This window comes from Rhodnius prolixus, unplaced genomic scaffold (assembly GCF_049639745.1).
Source record: "Rhodnius prolixus isolate KJV_2025 unplaced genomic scaffold, Rpr scaffold_7, whole genome shotgun sequence".
NCBI lineage: Eukaryota > Metazoa > Arthropoda > Insecta > Hemiptera > Reduviidae > Rhodnius > Rhodnius prolixus.
Window position 1 is genome coordinate 40,540,595 of NW_027411582.1, and position 17,640 is coordinate 40,558,234.

Genomic DNA, 17,640 nt, shown 5'->3' on the forward strand with positions numbered 1-17,640 from the left:
TGATTGCTTAATACAGACTGCTTGTTAATTAAAATTCAAGTTTTGGCTGAAAAGGGTAAATACTGGGATTTATTGATTTATATGTTATAGTAGGTACGATAGAACTATTTCTAAACTGTTCGTCCAGTTGCGAAAGCGCGCGGTCAAATATTCTTAATTTAACGATATCTCAACGATATAACATATAACGATATATTTAGATATATCAGGCACGTTCTCCATTCTAAATGTTTGCCTGTAATCGATTTTCAATAGCTAACCTTACATTATTTGAATTTAATGAAGTTTGCCCAGAATCGAATGGGTCGTGTAAAAAGTTCAAAATGCCCATCTGCGGCAAAACCTTTCCCAGCCACGTGGATTTGTAGACGGGAAGTCGGAGGGTGCCAAATTGGAGAAGATGATAGATGTTGCGACTATTCGCTCTCAGAATATTTGCCCACACACCTGAGTAGCGGATTATCCTGATAAAAACCTTTTTTATCGATTTTATAATTTCTTTTAATTTACAACCCCAGCTCACCAGGCAGCCTAGAAGATCTGAATAAAATTCCAAAGAAACACAGTTGGATCTTTCCGGCAAATAAGAGTCAGATTTGTCTAATGAAGAGAAGGAAGAAAAATGGTATAAGATTGCAGGAGGATGCGCGACCCAACACTCTAGTATTGACGATAAAATCAGCTGACCAAAGGTGCCATTTTACTGAATAAATAGTTTAGATTTTTAGATAGATATGTAGATTGCGACGACTTTCCTCGCTTCATGAGCATGTCTAGATCTTCAATTATTTACTTTAAATTCTTAGCTTTTAAGCTTGTGGGTTGCGGTATGAGAAACTGGAGCAAATATAAGACTTTGTCACAATCAGATCAAACCTTTGATTTAGAGTTTCCACGGTGACTCCATCCCTAATTGGAAATTTTTAAAAAAGTTCATAAATATATAAGTCCAATTTTCAAATCAATTTACTAAAGAATGTTTTATGTTTTAAGTAGTTCGCTTTAAAAAGAAGTTTTCCAATTTAACATAAACTTTGTGAATATAAAATACAAAATAAAAGATGAAATAGAAAAAAAGGAAATGAAAAAACGGAAGCTAATTAAACAGCGAGAGAAATATTTATGTTGAAATATAAAGTATCTTTGGTGGAAAGTTTACACCAAATTAAAGCATTAATTAAAATGTTTTGTGTTTATATAAAAGAAGTTGTAACTTGGTTAGCTCAACTCCCTTTATAACGCCAAATAGACGAGGAGCTTGGATGAAAGCGCAGAGGGGGGATGGAAATTCGCTTCCCAGAAATGTGCAGCAGGAAAATATTTCACAATAAATAGATCTAATTATGTTCCTCTGGACAAGCATTGTTATGCGCCCCAATATGTTCCAATAACAGCCTCACGAGGCTTATTGTCGAGGAAATGATTTTTTTTTTTTGTTCATTACAAAGCACCAGTAAAGAAAGTTAAATGGAATTCCATGGGGCTTGTGCGAGACCAAGGGTCTACTATGAACATCCACTAATTAGGGCAACTCCGTTAATTGGACTTTGATGTCTGGTGAGGGCTCCTCATTTCACACTCTTAGCTATAAAATTATGACAGAGCGCCTCTTCTACTTTCTAAATAACTACATGGAAAACCTATATCTTCTGCTACATGTTTCTTCAGCTCGCAATGGCTCCTCAGGAGCTCTTCAATTGTCAGAAGCTCGAAAGTCAGAAGATCGGATGATCCGTAGCGACTAAATGGCACGTTAATTTTTGTAACTGCCCTTTTAGATCATACTATACTGCCTCCAATGTCTTCCTACAGGAAATTTTGAGGAAACTCCTCTCTAAATTTTGGATAGGTTTCACTTCAAGTAAGAGAAATTAAAAATTTAATATCAATTTATTCCTTTAATGCAGGGGTTCCCAACCTAGGGAGCCCGCACCCCCGGGGGGTGCAGGCATGATATTCTAGGGGGTGCGAGAAAAGTCCAGGTAAATAATAGGATATTATTATTATTCAAAAATTTTCTAATTTTTATTTCTCTCGCACATATTTCAAGGAAATTATTATTTTTTGTAAAGTACACCTTCTTTGTAAAGTATACTCCATTTGTTTGTTATAATTATCCTTGAGCACAATATAAATTTCCGGGAATTTCTTTCGTGAGGTTCAAGTGAAATTTCTTTAGGGGTACGAGGCGAAAAAAGGTTGGGAACACTGCAGTAGAAGAATGGTTAGCTAAAAGAGCTCGGAGGATAAGGAGTCTGTTGGATCGGCTGGAAATGGAGGGTTGCGATTGTGAGAGGAAGTCAACATTGTTTAGCTCTGTATGTGCATGTAAAGATGGATCGCCATTATGGCGGAAATTAGCGGACCAACTGCCTCCTCCACTCTGGTGAATAAGAGACAAAGAAATATTCGAGGAGCTTGGATGAAAGCGCAGAGGGGGGATGGAAATTCGCTTCCCAGAAATGTGCAGCAGGAAAATATTTCACAATAAATAGATCTAATTATGTTCCTCCTGCAGGAAATCAATATTAAGTTTAAACAATAAATCGCTATTTAATAAGAAATACTTTAGATATAAATTAATTTATCAAAGAATTTCTGAAGGTCAAAATGTTACTTTATTCTTATAAAACGTAAGTTAGAACTAGAACAGGAGAAGCGATTGAGAAGGCGGCGCCAATAAAATACTTTCATTTCAAAGCGATAAGCCTATGGATTACACTTTCAACATGTCAGTACTAAGTGTCAGCGCTAGGTACCATTTGAAATAAACAAAACTGAGTTCTCACGAAAGTTTGAAAGGAGCTTTAAATGACAAAATGGCCGCCAATATCCAGGACGGTGAACTAGTTGCTGGGAAGTGAAAAGTCGAGTCAAGTAAGTTATAAAAACCTCTATTTATATATATATCTTATTCCATTTAACATTAAGCGTGATAGGCCCCTTATATTGGTGTTGTCTCTCTTATCGACTCACAATACTTTTTACAGCCCGTTTTGCGACCAGCTTTCAGTCTCTCTGGCCAGTTATCTGATTGTCTCATTTCCTACAGCCATGAAGGGAGTGGATTGTCACCAACACTCACAGAGATCGCAGAGTTCACCTCATTGCCATTTTGTCGTATCCCCTCTACCAAACACGCAATCACCCTCCCCACGCCAGTATAAATATACAAACTTCGACTAGGTTAAAGTGCTCAACTGTTAAGGTCTCCACAGTAACAACTCGCGAGGAGCACGTTTTGGGTAAAAGTGTCCATTAACATTCCCCTTCGCATCATTGTGTTGCTGCCTGAGAAAATCGCTTTTCTTTCTTTCTCACGAACTTCCGATTCGTCTAGACTACTACTTCCTACTCTTGCAACTACAGCGAGTCCTTTCCTTTCAAAATTGAACGTCTAATAGTTGATGCACGTCATAAATAAAAAGAAGTTCACTCTACTTCATAATGTTTGCGAGTCGACAACATTTAATTGACTTCAAACTTAGAATGAGCTACAAATAAAGTCTTGTACAATGTACACGTGCACTATAAAATTACTGTTGAAGGAAGAGTGTCCTCACAGGTCCCAGGACCCAGTTAAAGAATAACCGACTTCCTAAGAAAAAGGTTCCTATTATGAAATAAATGTTAATACCCTTTAAACAAGAAGATTGTTGGTGGTCATGCCACACTTTTTGAAAATAATGGAGCAGTTAACTGCCCTGAGCTCCTTACTGCTGGCAGTTTTTAAGTAGCACCGCGCAGAATGGATGCGCCAGTGAGTTTCGAGATCCCGTATAGTCGCACAACCCTTCTTCGGAAGAATGACGTCATTTCGAGATTGTGTTGAGAACACTCTCCTTGTGAGGCTGGGGTCTTCAAAGAATCTCTCTTGTTTGAATAAAGACAGTAGTAGTATTTATCCATATGTAGTTTACTATTTTATTATTCATTTTTATAGAACTGTTATCTGAATAAAGCCTGCAATGATTTTGCAGAAACGTTTTGGTCTCTTGCTGTTGTTGATACAAAAGGTTTAAATAAATAAATAAATTTCGTCTTACCACTTTTAAAATTAACAACTTTTAGCAAAAATAAAGCAGTGCAACTGTTAAAACAATTTGCATTTGGTAAATTTATGTTCTATAGAATTCTAAATCCACCTGTAGCTAATCCAAATCTTAAAGCTCGGATTGTTTGAGAGCTGGAGTTCTTGAAGCTTGATGATTCGAGGCATTCGAGAACTCGAGTAGACTTTTAGAGATAAATAAACACTTTATTCAACGAAATTGTTGTGAAATACCTACATGAGTATCCTTAACTGCAATCCTAATAGATTTAGGTGAAATCTCAGCTTATTTGGTCTCCAGGAAGACAATGTTATGGCGGAAAGAAAGAAACTGGGCCAGAGAAGTCAACTACATCGTCTGGATCAGACAGTTAGCAGTCTGTCCTATAGCCAATGTTACATTGATACGTAGTAGTTATGTACAATACTATAGGGCTGTTTTCTCATTCGTGGCCTACAAAGTGGCCTTGGTAACAAAGTGTGCATGGAATGCAATTGAAATAGATAGAGTAAGAGGGACGTTTTCGTGTCAGCTGTTTGTAACTTTTGCAAGCCTGAAAGAGAGAGGCTGGCGATCAGGTTAATCTCCCATTGGAAATACTCGTTTTGACGGCCCTGAGTCGAGAAAAGTGATTTTTGTAATGAAATATCTTTGGTTTTATCCACCATGTTTATTAAATTCCGGACCGGATTTGCGGTCCACACACCTCTTTTAACTTCAAAACTACGCTAGGATTAAAAGTTTGTCCATTATGTTCCAGAAAATTAATTACAAAAATTTGATTCCTGCAATACTACTACTCATGGGGAAATCAGGTAGTAATCAGAAAGTGTAATATTAAGCTCGAGTTGCTCATTCAAACAGGACGTCTTAAAGCTCATCTGCTTTCCTTAAGGAGCGTAAACCCATCTCGGTTAGTTTCGCTTCCCCTCCAGTCGCCACTCGAGTTATTATCAGTACAGCCGCAGGAAATTCATCTTCCAGAACTTGAATTTTTTACAACCTCATTTCCACCTTATCCGGCTAGCTGCAGCCTTACGAACACGGTTACAACTTTTTCATTTTTTTTTCTTACTATCTCTTAAAAAAGGAAAATAAAATCTTAGCCAAACCCTTGATTACGTTTTGGCGAAACTCTGGCTCAACCAAGAAGCTACTCTGTGAGCCCTCGTCTTGCAACAGTTCGCAAGGTTCTCATTACTGAACAGTTTATAATTATTAAAACGATCTTTAAAGACAAGCACCCCTCAGAACTCTCTTAAATCGAATTTTGTTTACAAACTATTTACAAAAATGTTACTACTATAAAAATGTAATAGAAGGACCCAGGAAACTATGGGAAAATCTTTAAGGTATAGCGAGAAAACCTCCAAATTGAGAAAGGCCCATTAAGCGAAACCGGTCAAACCGCCTCCTCCGGTTACGCCACCTCCACAGTTAGTCTAAAGTGGTCAAAATTAATCTACCGAAATAATACATAAATTTTCCCCTGTTTAGGATTTTATAGAAAACAACTCCCATTAATTCACTCGAACCTTGCATACTGATTACAAACATTTAAATAGACACAAGTTTTACTTTAAACATTTTTCCCCAAAATTCGATTAGGATTCGATTAGGGTATTCCTGAGAGATAACTGGCTAGATTCCTCCTCAAGTTGTTATTATTATTAAATATATACATATGTATTAGTATATGTAACTCAGTGCGAAAGAATAGGTTATGTCAAGGTTACATAGGCATTTACTCAGCTTAGATTGTTTTCTAGTTGTAAAATAAAACAATTACCTCATTCGGATTCTCTAAATGTACATAAATTAACTGGATCCTGAGATATCGCAGATCCAGTAAGTACTGTTTACCGGGCTGCTACTTGGGACATTGTGTGCTCTGCACTGTAACCTTTGCCCTCACAACTCTGACCTCAAGGCATTAATCTGTTTACAATAGGTTACCCACAATACATCAATTGATTGTTATCGCCCTTAATGTTCAGCCTATAATTAACAGAAATATAATTAACCAGAAATTAAAGAATTTAAAAACTTCTAATAAATCTTATTGTAAATGTAAAAATGTAAAATGTTCTCAATCATTCCATTATAAATAATAAATAAAGCCTTTATTCCCCCCCCAAAAAAAAAAATTTAAAAAATACCTTGCAAAACCCATTTTTTCTTTCTTTCCTATTTTTATTCTTTATTATAGCTACAGAAAATTAAATTGAACTCTGACTACATGGAAAACATAAAAAACAATAACAATAACAATAAATAGAGAACAAAAATATAAAACCAAAGAATAACACAAAAAATAAAAATTTTCTGCTTTCGGAATGAGGCCCATTTCTGGGCAAAGGCCTCTCCCAATTCTCTCCATATCTTTGTCTCTAGCCCTGCAACTCCAGTTAGATCCAACGAATTTCTGGATCTCGTCTCTCCATCTTAAAAACTGCCTACCTTTATTCCTCTTCTTATCGTAAATGGCATGTCAGTATCCAATTACAAGTGGAGATATAGAAGTAGAATATATTAACTGATATTGTGCATTTGATATAAATTCTGATAGCAAACGGAAGTACTTACATTCGCACGAGGCCTGGAGAACCAGCGTCTAATTCTCTTCACATCTGCAAAATTAAACCAATACAAATAAATATTATTAAACAAATTTTTAATAATTTAAAAATACTTTTTTTATTATTTGACATATTTAATAACGGTCATGTTATCAAATAAAAAAGGGTCATTAGGCGCTAATCACCTAAAATAGGATCATTAGGCGCTAATCACCTAAAATAGAATCATTAGGCGCTAATCACCTAAAATAGGATCATTAGGCGCTAATCACCTAAAATAGGATCATTAGGCGCTAATCACCTAAAATAGAATCATTAGGCGCTAATCACCTAAAATAGGATCATTAGGCGCTAATCACCTAAAATAGGATCATTTACCATTTGTTGACAAGTAATTTCCTGAATGGATTTTCCTTAACTTTGAAAACATATTTGCCGCCTCATCTAAATGCCTACCAATTGCCAAATTGGGTCGATGACTGTCGAATCCATTCATTTCGAGTACCTTCTCTTACCAAGTTGTGTAGCATCTGGAGTAGTAACTGTCCTATACACAGTTTCGAGACTCCATTTCAGGTGTTTCTATGATCGAGGACTGAATGGAGGGTGAACTGGACGGGGAACAGTGCCGGAAGGGAGACATTTGATTTACCGATGGCTCCAGGATGGTCTGTGGGACTGTGACTTGAGTGTATGGAGTTAAACCCGAGGTACTCAATGAGAGATCTCTTGGGAGATCCAGGCTGAAGGTCTTGCAATCAAAACTTGTGCTGAGGAAAACCTGTGAATGGATCTCAGAAATAATGAGATCTGCAACTTTTCGGTCCGCCAGGCTGCGCTGAAGGCCCTTGTTTCCTTCAGAATTACCTCTTCCCTGGTCTGAGAATGCAGAAAGACCCTAGAACTTCTTGCTTGACATAATAAAGTTCGGCTGGAATGGGTACCGGGTCATAAGGGGATTAAGGGGATTGAGACAGCTGATCTACTGGCCAGGAATGGAGCTAACATCGGCCAGGAGCCTGTCCTGGGGATCACCAAGGGCTCGGTCCGTGCGGCTTTCAGAGATTAGATCTGGAGGGAGCACGAGAAGAACTGGGGGGTGATGTGTCCTGGGGTTAAACACAGCAAGACTATTATGTCTTGGCTGGGTAAGCAAAGAGCAAAAGAGACCATGTGTTTGGGTAGAAATCAGATTCTTACTCTGATTACAGGCCTATTTTCGGGGCTGATAGGTTCAGAAAGCATCTGTACAAGGTGGGGCTTATTAGCTCGGAACCGTTGTGCGAGCAGGAGACGGCCTCTCACCTGTTGTTCGATTGTGTTGCAATCGAGTGGTAGCGCTATGAAACCTTCGGAACCTTCAGACCAAAGGTAGTGCAAAAGAACTAGTAGGGAAAGTGCTCAACCTCTTTAATAGAGAAGGGTTCGTATACTAGATCCAAAAAAAGGAAGCTGGCACAATAAGCCTCTTGTGGTTGAGGTGCCGTGGGGCGCAGGTCCCGTCCCGTTTCTAAATCTAATTCTAATACTAAATGGAGTAGCATAAAGCAACAATCTAAACAATCATTATATATTTGAATTTTCTAAATATCAAATAAATTTTTATTTTTTATTTTTGCGCCCCCCCCCCCCCATATAAAATTAGATCTTTATTTGGCCGGTGCGAGCTTTTGAGTTCAATTCCACTAATCTGCATTAAAAAAAAAAATTAATTTACAAATATGTGAATAGGTAGATAACTTCAATTGCAGTTATCTAGAGGCCAATTTTAATTTTTGCAAATAACTATGATAAATGTGCGTCAGGGTGAGAGTAGATTTGTGAGCACGGCAGGCTATATAATATAGAAATGTTGCGTGACTCGGTAAGCTATTTGAAATTCATGTTGCCCCTCCAAGGAATGTACACTATATTCCCTACAGATATCCATCTTCTCAGTAGTAATGTCTTAAGGGGCGCCAAGGTCTCCAAGGACCCGATTCAGTTTTATATCAAGCACTCCTAGAACTAGATATTAGATTTTCGATTATTCTGCACGAATCTGATATCTAACAATCCATACTTTCCTATAATTTCGTTTTTTCTTTTTCCCAATCTAGGATTTCACCACTTTTTGCTACACCAGGAATGGACGGACACCCTGCTCACCAATTACAGTTTGACAATGAAAGTAACCATTCTACTTAGAGGTCGGAAGTGCGCCATGCTGCTACTAACTGTTCCGCCACAAGCTCATATTGCATTCAGTTCCTCGATAACTTGAAGTGTTATTTAATTTTTTTTTTAATTATTGACCAATTTGTTAAAAAAAAAGCTGACAATTCTCAAAAAATAAAAAAAATTTCCCCCATTACACGATGGATCTGTCTTTTTACTTTCTTTTACCATGAGCGATCTTTTAATCCCTTCGTTAAGAGCAATCTTTTCGGTCGTCTTTTCACAAAAACTATCCGTTTTGAGATCTCCCGAGTCAAAACCAGTTTACAAATTGGTCTGTATTTTCCTGTGGAATCTATGGTCACCTCAACTTAAAAACGAAAAATTAGAATAAGTACAAATTTCTGTTTGGGTTTAGGTGTCACTAACGGAAGCTTTAATAGCTTCTGGGCAAACTCAGTCGACCTCTTCCGCTTCAGAACCAATTTTCTGCGATTTCCTCAAAACCTATTTTCACATTCAGCTTTTATTTACATTTAATTTATTAACTACCTACTGATGCTTATGAAGCTTATAACTTTTGCCTGAAATGCTGAGGGGAATCTTGGGGTAGGCTTCCCTCCTCAGGAACTATGGCGTCTTATTCAACGTAAATGAGCATTAAATACAATTACGAGTTAGAAGGAAATCAGTTGACGGGAAAAGGTGAGTTCAATTTTGTTAACAGGATTCAGCCAATCGCCGTATTGCGACCTACAACTCACGAGGGGTTTAGGGTCAAACCAGAGTCAATACATGTGAAACAAACAACATTAAGATCCCAAGTAATATCTACTTATTTACAGCAAACAGGTAAAATACAAACTTTGTCATAAAATGTTACCCCAAGGTGTGTTAACGCAAATAAATCAAGTCCGGTTACATGCTTTATGTACAACGACGGCTTTTCCTCACCTGATGGCATTAGAACTTAATTATCACCACCAGTAAGCTTGATATCGTTAAATCACTCCTTTACTGCGGGAACATAAATTTTTATTTGATTCAATTCACACGATTGATACTTAAGATGATTGGATCAATTTAAATAAAAACCTGAGAATAGTTTTTCATTATTAATGAACTTCATTATTTTAAAATTAAATAATTTCTGTATTAAACGGTCATTATGTACACGTCAGACCTTGGCTATTTTACTAAGAAGGAGTAAACTGGGTTTCAGTGGAGATGAGTAATAACGCTACGATTATATAACATTTTAGTAAAATTAATAACTTTTATGAGTAATTACTGCTGTCAGAAGTTTGGTTGTAGGCCCACCTATAAAAAGTAGGCCACGCCCTTTGTCAGAAAAGCACGTGAATACTGATATCTTAGTAGTAGTAGTGGAATAGAGAATAAAAAGTGGAAATTTATTAGTAATTAGCCATTTCCGGGAGCAATCTCTAAGGGATTTTGATCCCGACATTATAGTCAGGACCAAATCGAATGTAAAGTTTTAACAACCGAAGATTTTCCGCCCACACACACACGCATAAAGAGAAAAGAGAGAGAGAAATCTTTCCGGCGGAAATTCGATTTCGAAACTTCCTCTGAGATTTCGGCAAGGCCGAACTTAGAGCCTCCCGGCTGATCTTAGATCTTAAACCTACTCCTAATCTAATGCTATACTAAGATAGTGGATGCATGCTTCTACAAGTGCCTCCTATATCCTTAACCTTTATATAAATAAACTCTCTACAAAGTGAGAAGATATTGGTTGTGAATATGCACAGGAAAATTGGAAATTATAAATGTTTCTGTATCATAACACGTTTGATTAAAATCAATAAACATTGGACTAGATGGTAGCATGGCTGGCTTGTTAAATAGCTTGACATTTCGCCATTTATGAAATAAATTAGTAATTCATTTATTCAACTGAATGAACAGAATGCGCTCTATTTGAGCCTCCTCGCGCCATCGCCAAAGCACCTTGATTTCGCGCTCAACAAACTCTTATTGCAAGCACAAAATGAACATCATTCGGTTTGTAAATATATCCGCGCGGGTATCTCCTACATTTTTAGGCATCCACTTCCAACAATTGCCCTTCCTTATCCCTTCTCAATACGAGGTAATGCTTTAGGGCTGATTTTGATCTTCACCCCACTTATGTCTGTAGCCCCTCTCTACACGACAAAATGCATAAAATACTTGAATTTCCCACTCTAAAACTTCAAATTAACATTAAAACTTTTATTACCGATGAAAACATAAAATCAAAACGCTGCAATATTCAAATACTTTCTTACAAAGCGGGTACATTATTTACATTTACCTCTGTTCTAGTTAACAAGACATCCAGAGGGACAAAGCGGCTACATAAAAAGAACATAAAACACAATCATAATTGAGAAAAAATGTATTTAAATTCATCTGAGAGAAAACTTAATTTTAAATATTGCATTTCCGATCTTACCAATCAGTTTCATAGAATGAATTTTAAAAATTTAACCATAGCTATAAAATATTCCAGAAACAATTATCGAATTAAAACCTGGAATTAAAAATTAGATCTGCTGGGGGGAAGTTTAAAGATCGGAAGTAAACAGTGTTTAATTGAATGGTTAAACAGGTGAGAACTGCGCTGAACAGCAGCGCTACTCAGTTCTCCTTAATAGCTTTTCTTTGTTCCTTTCAAATCAGGCTGCACCTATGCGGATGGTAGATATGCGTTTTATTGCGCATGTGCAAATAGCTCTTTAATGTAATGTGCTGCCATATTTAATGTAATTAACAATCTGCAGAATCGTTCTCTTTAATACAGAGATTTTGGCTTCCCCTCCCGCGGATTAAAATTACTTTTTGAAGTTTTGGAATTCACAGATATTTAGTTTTGAAAATTGTAACCAATAAATCCCGGATTTGATGACAGCAATGTGGTATACAAGCCATCTACATTCAGGTGTTTTGAACGCCATGATATCCAGAATGTACGACTGGTTCCTTAGTGTTTCTTGTTAAAATAAAGACATCTAAAAGAAGTGATTCTATCAAGAAAGTGTTCAACGGAAGAAGGAATACTATCTGAACACGAAATCTGGAAAGAGATGGCGCGCTACCTTGAACAAAACATCTTTATTTGTTTGGCCAACGAAATTGGAATAAACTTGTTCTAAATTGTTTACAATCTACAATCAGATTGTATCAGAAGGTACTAGAGTGTTTGCGATGCCAACTGGTTTAGATTCCGACCAGCACCATCGCTAGTTGCTACCAGGCGAGAAGCAGGTTGTGAACGATAACCTGCAATTACCTGCTAGTGAAAACATTTATCAAGCATCAGTTGTTCAAATTAGTTATTTGGAAAGCTATCACAGCTTTCCTAGTTCAATTTCTTTAAACTAAACTTACATTCGGAGTGTAAACACTGGGCTTAACAGTAGCAAGATGCCGAAGCAAAAGGTCGACAGATTATTAAGAAAAAAAGATTATACAAATCCGGATATGGCCACTCGCATGACCTATTTGACTATATTTTTTAGGTTCTAACTGATGCTTTTTCTTCTTTTACTTCAAATTCCGAAATTACATTCTAACTGAAACTGTACCTTCCTCTAAAATGGCACTTTAAAAGGTCTTCCGCTGACCTTTGCCATTTAGCAAATAAACAACAGTTTCATTATTCGATAATTTTCCATAAATACTAAAACATGTGATGGACCAAGGACGAATAATAATAATAATAATAATAATAAGGTGTATATTTTCAATTTACAATAAACGTAATGAAGAAAAATTACAATATACTCGTATAACACAAATGCATGGACTTGGTCCATCAGTAGAGAAGCACGTAACTAAAATTCTAACTTGATAAAAACAAAAAATACAACAAAACAAAAATACATAAAATTTAAGAGAAGAAACTAATAATTAAACTGTTCTATCATAAACTTCCGGTATTTACCAGCGCATATACAATACATATTAAGCTTCGGCCAGTCCTTACCTGGACCAAGGACGAATGCGCTACTCACAACTTCTCTGATTTTATTAACAATAGTAATAAAGGAATCTTGACAAAGATCTTTCAGCCCAGCGCTTTTGTATTTTATGCAAAGATCAGAGGTCGCCAAAGTGATCTATATAGACCCCCAGGGGTCTATTTAACAAAATTAGGGGTCGATCTGAACCAGGGGGTCGATTGCGGTCGAAGGAAAAACAATTTCGAATCCAATATAGCGAACCTTGCAAAGAAACACCAGGCACACCCATCTCATTAATTAAGAAGCAATAATGTAGTTACTTCACTTAACATATTATTTTTACTTATTTATAATTACCTACCTACTTATTATTTAATAAATATTAAGGTATTTAAATTTCAACATTAAGATATTTTTCTTAAAACTATTATTAAACAATGTAAAATTACTTTAATAAATGTTTAAAATCATAAAATAAATGTAAAATCACAGTACCTAATAAACAGTTTTATTTTAATTAACTGAAAATTATTTTAATGGGGTCGATGGAGATTTCGAAAAATTATATAGGGGGTCCATGAGCAAAAAAGTTTGGGATCCCTACTCTAGATGAAAAGACGGATCTCCCAGCCAAATCCTGTTTCTAATTCTTTTAAAGGCTGTATCGTAAATAACCATTGCAGCCTCGGTAATGCTTACCAAATTCCAATCTCCAATCCTTAATCTGCTTGCAAAATTGTTACATGCCTGCTAGAGACGTAAGAATGGCGTGGAAGATGTCACCAGTTCTATGACAGCATTCTGGTTGTAAAGAACGGAGAGGGCAATTAAGAAAGGACTGTGGGTCATCCGTCACCACTTATTTGGACTTCATATACGACTTCTTCTGAGTCTACCTCGACAACACAAACCTAATACTCCTTGATGATAATAAACCAACGAGAAAACCATGATATCAGTTTACTTTGAAAAAGCTGACCACTCCACGTAGCTGAATCTACGTGGACTCACTCATAAATCTTGGCTAGAACTTGTAAATATTAGGCTAAGTTGTCTCAACTTCCGACCAGACCGGCCAGTGCCTGGTAAGACTAAAAGATGTTTACAAAGTAAATGGAACATTAAAAACGAGAAGTATTATTAAAATAGAAATTAGCGTCCCGCAAGAAATAGATGCTACGGAAGGAAATCAATATGGTTTTATATTCTTGTTTTAATAATTAATTCATAAGAGTAGTTCATTCATCGGTGTCTATCCGAATTAGATTGTGAATAATGCAATCAACAACGACTTTAACGTTTGTGAACTGTTCCCACTTTAAAACTAAATATGGAACATCATTTTTATTGATTTCACAGATTTCTAATAGTTTCGCAAATTGATATAAAATTATGATGTTTAAAATTGCAATGCATGATTTTTTTTAACCTGATTTGATCCAATATTAAAGCTTTGTCATGCCATGCAAACTTAGTTAATTATGGACAGTATAAATACTTTTAATCTTTCTAATTAAGGGAAACAAAAAGAGTTGTTTTTTGTTTTAAAGAAAACCTGACTAAGAATGAATTCTGTACGAAGGCAAAAAATAAAAATTCAAATGGAATTCCATTAAATTTCAGAGTTCAATCACTCAGAATTTATTTATTCCGTTTAGATAGGGGGGGGGTCGAGAAAAGTCAGAAAGTCTGGATTTTTGCTTTAATTTTCTTAAAATCTCTTTGGCGAGAGATTTAGTGAAAGAAAGGTAGCTTTTAATGCAAACAGGAAAGGGAAATTCAGTTTTCATTTCCATTAAATTAACGTCCCATTCAATTGTAGCGAGTGGCCGCAATGAAAATACTTCCTTTGGGTGTTTAAAATTATTATTATTATTATTATTATTTTGCATTCTATTCATTAATTTAAAAGGGAAATACTTTAATATCAAAGTCATTAACAAAGGCTACTAGCGAAGGTTACATAAGGTTTTGAATACATTAATTAGTGAAGTTTGAATAGTGCAAACTAGTGCTGCACGAGAAACGAGACAAATCTCGGTCTCGGTCTCGTCTCGGTTTTTCAAATATTAATTTTTAGCTACAAAATTATAAAATTGTGTTCTTTATTAATGAAGAATCATTACGGGTATTGAATTAATTATTAAAAGATACGATTTTATTATATATGTTCAATATTACTACATCTATTTGACTTCGAATTACATAAGTAAAGTAAGCAAAGTAAAGTAATCGCCTATTTTTTCAGGCGGGGCTTTACGTCCAACTACCAATTAGGTGTCGCGGACGGAGGCGACTAGCAAACATACTTTACTGTAAATTTCTCATATTAACCATTAATTAAAATCCAAGGCCTAAGACCTGGAATCGAACCCAGTACCACAATACACATTAGCTTCACAGGTCTCGCACCGCTCGGCTACCATGGCGGCCCCCTTCGAATTACCTAATTTTTACATAAATTCACTAAATTTCACTATTCATATAATTCATTCATTCAATTTCATAAATTTCACTATTAATAATCTAATACTTTGAACTTAGATATTATTTGAATTATATTTTAGAATTTTGGAATTAATGAATTTGAAAAAAAAACTATCTATGCACCTAAAAAATATTGCCACAAATTTTCGTTTTTTAGATACACTTTGCCCAAGCATTGATACATAAAAGAGCTTTTACTGAGTCAGAAGTTAGAGAAGATCTTCTATTGGTCATTATCATCGCAGCTTGCGAAAATAATCTTTCCGATGGCACTGAAGATGCACAGATACTAAAAATATCTTTCGCCATTCTAGACAAATTTTTGAAGGAATTCTCAAGTGTTTTCCACCATTCTAATATGTCAACGTCTACTGGTGCTTGGTCTAATTTGGTGTAATTAATTATTTCTGTCTTCCATGCTTCGGTGATATTTGCTGATTTTTGAGCAAATGGTGCAAAAATATTGATGCAGTCGTCGTCGTCAAAAGGTGAATCATCAGATTCTTTATCTTCACCAACAGCCATAACTAAGGTAGCGGGAGGTTTGTATTTTTTATTTCACGAATCGACTTGTTATAGGAGGCAGATATTTTATTTGGGTCTTTCATTTGGCGCGTTTTTAACATCTTGAAATTATATAAAGATATACAACAGTAATAGTAATATATGATGCATTGAGGTGTAAGTAGTTGTCTTCTTTTACACACATTTTCATTACCAATATATTGTAACATAGTGTGTTGAGTGGTGGGAGTCTAAGGGACCCGCCGCCCAAAAGGGAAGGAGAGGGGAGTTAGTTGTAGAAAAGTGAGGAGGTAGTCACCTACCGTCCGCCAGGGCCCGAAGACCAATTGGTAAAATATTTTTTTTGAGCTCATTAATTTTAAATCTTAATTAACTTAATTATTTACATATTGTATTTTAAGTGAAACTTTAACTGTTTTATTATTTTAGTTTATTTATGGTTTATATAATTTGTTACCCAGCTGGCGTCATTATTTAATTTAAAGAAATTTACTTTGGTTTGTTCGGTTTTGATATGCGTTTTTTATTTTTTATTTATTTGATATATCACCACCTCTGAGGACAACTATAACGTTGCATTTTGGCGCCCGAACAGGGACTCAAGAAAATGCCTTGTACGAACCAACAGGAGACCCTCTGCGTTATTAATTAACGATTTTGTATAAAATAAATTGATTGGCGCCCGAATAGTAAAAATGTCAAAGAAAGGAGAAAAAAGGGATGGAAGTAACGAAATGGAATCAGCGGAAAAGTTTACGAGTTTAGAATCTCTGATAAAACAAATGGCAACAGACCAAGCAAAACAAATGAATTTATTAAACCAGAATTTTGAAAGGGTGAATTATGAGGTATTGAGTATGAAAGATACTCTTACTGAAAATAATGACATGGTGCGGGGTAATACGGATCAGATAATAAAAGTGACAAAAGTGGTAGAAGATCTAGAACAAGAGTTAGCAGTTGAAAGGAAGAAGAGGGAGAAAGGTTTCGATATGTTATACATGAATATGAAAACATCAGTAGAAGAACAGAAACATTACATCAAGAACCAAACTGAGGAGTTAAGCAACAACATTTTAACAAAAATTCAAAACCACATTGCCGTGATTGAAGATAACCGAAATGAATGGACGAAAGAATGTGATGGGAAGTTAGAAGACATCGAACAGAGAATCAACAGAATAGAAATGCGAGAACTGCCGAGTGTGCAAGGTGGTGGAGCAATGGACCTGTGTAACATAAAATGCCGAGTTAGGTTTGTGGATACACAGAAACAAAACCCGATAGAATTCTTGAAGGAGTTTGAGCGAAAATATAAATCACTAAGTGATAAGATTAAGATTGAAATTTTTGAACAACATCTAGACGGAAGAGGTATGGCTTGGTTTCAGTTGGTAGTCGATAAAATAAAAACCTTCGACGAATTAAAGCAAAAATTTATCAACTATTTTTGGGACGATGTTGAACAGGGCAAGGCAGTCGAATTGCTTCAAACTGATGCTCTGAAGCAGATGAATACGCAATGATTGTTTATCAAATGTGCAAGAATGTGGATAAATTTCCAATCTCAGAGACTAAAATGTTACAATTAATAGCTAAACATTTTGGAAATACTTTCGCACAAGCAGTGGTTGTACAAGGTATACAGGATTTCGAAATTTTTCTGGAAGTTTTGAATGGATTTCCGCTTGAAACTATACATCGAGAGTGCAGGAGGTCAGAGTTTAAACCATTTAATGAACGAACATCAAATCCAAGATATCAGCAAAACAGCAATCAACAGTATTCAAGACACAACCCACAATGGCTACCATCAGATAACGCCGAAGGAGCTAAAGGTTCAAAAAACGAGTAAATTCTGTCGAATAC

The 17,640-nt window shown here is 35.9% G+C and overlaps 1 protein-coding gene across 7 annotated transcripts in view; it reads right to left on the minus strand.

Annotated features, from left to right (window-relative positions):
• The window catches only part of LOC141447628 (uncharacterized), a 145,413-nt gene that overhangs the window by 99,751 nt on the left and 28,022 nt on the right, over nt 1-17,640 (minus strand). For 5 of the 7 annotated variants that reach the window (XM_074115377.1, XM_074115374.1, XM_074115373.1 and 2 more), the window contains exon 2: nt 6,639-6,682. In XM_074115377.1, coding sequence (XP_073971478.1) covers nt 6,639-6,640 — 2 coding nt within the window. In that variant the 5' untranslated portion in view covers nt 6,641-6,682. Of the gene's footprint in view, nt 1-5,841; nt 6,051-6,638; nt 6,683-17,640 lie in introns of all 7 variants that reach the window. The other 2 variants (XM_074115375.1, XM_074115371.1) reach the window with 1 other exon arrangement.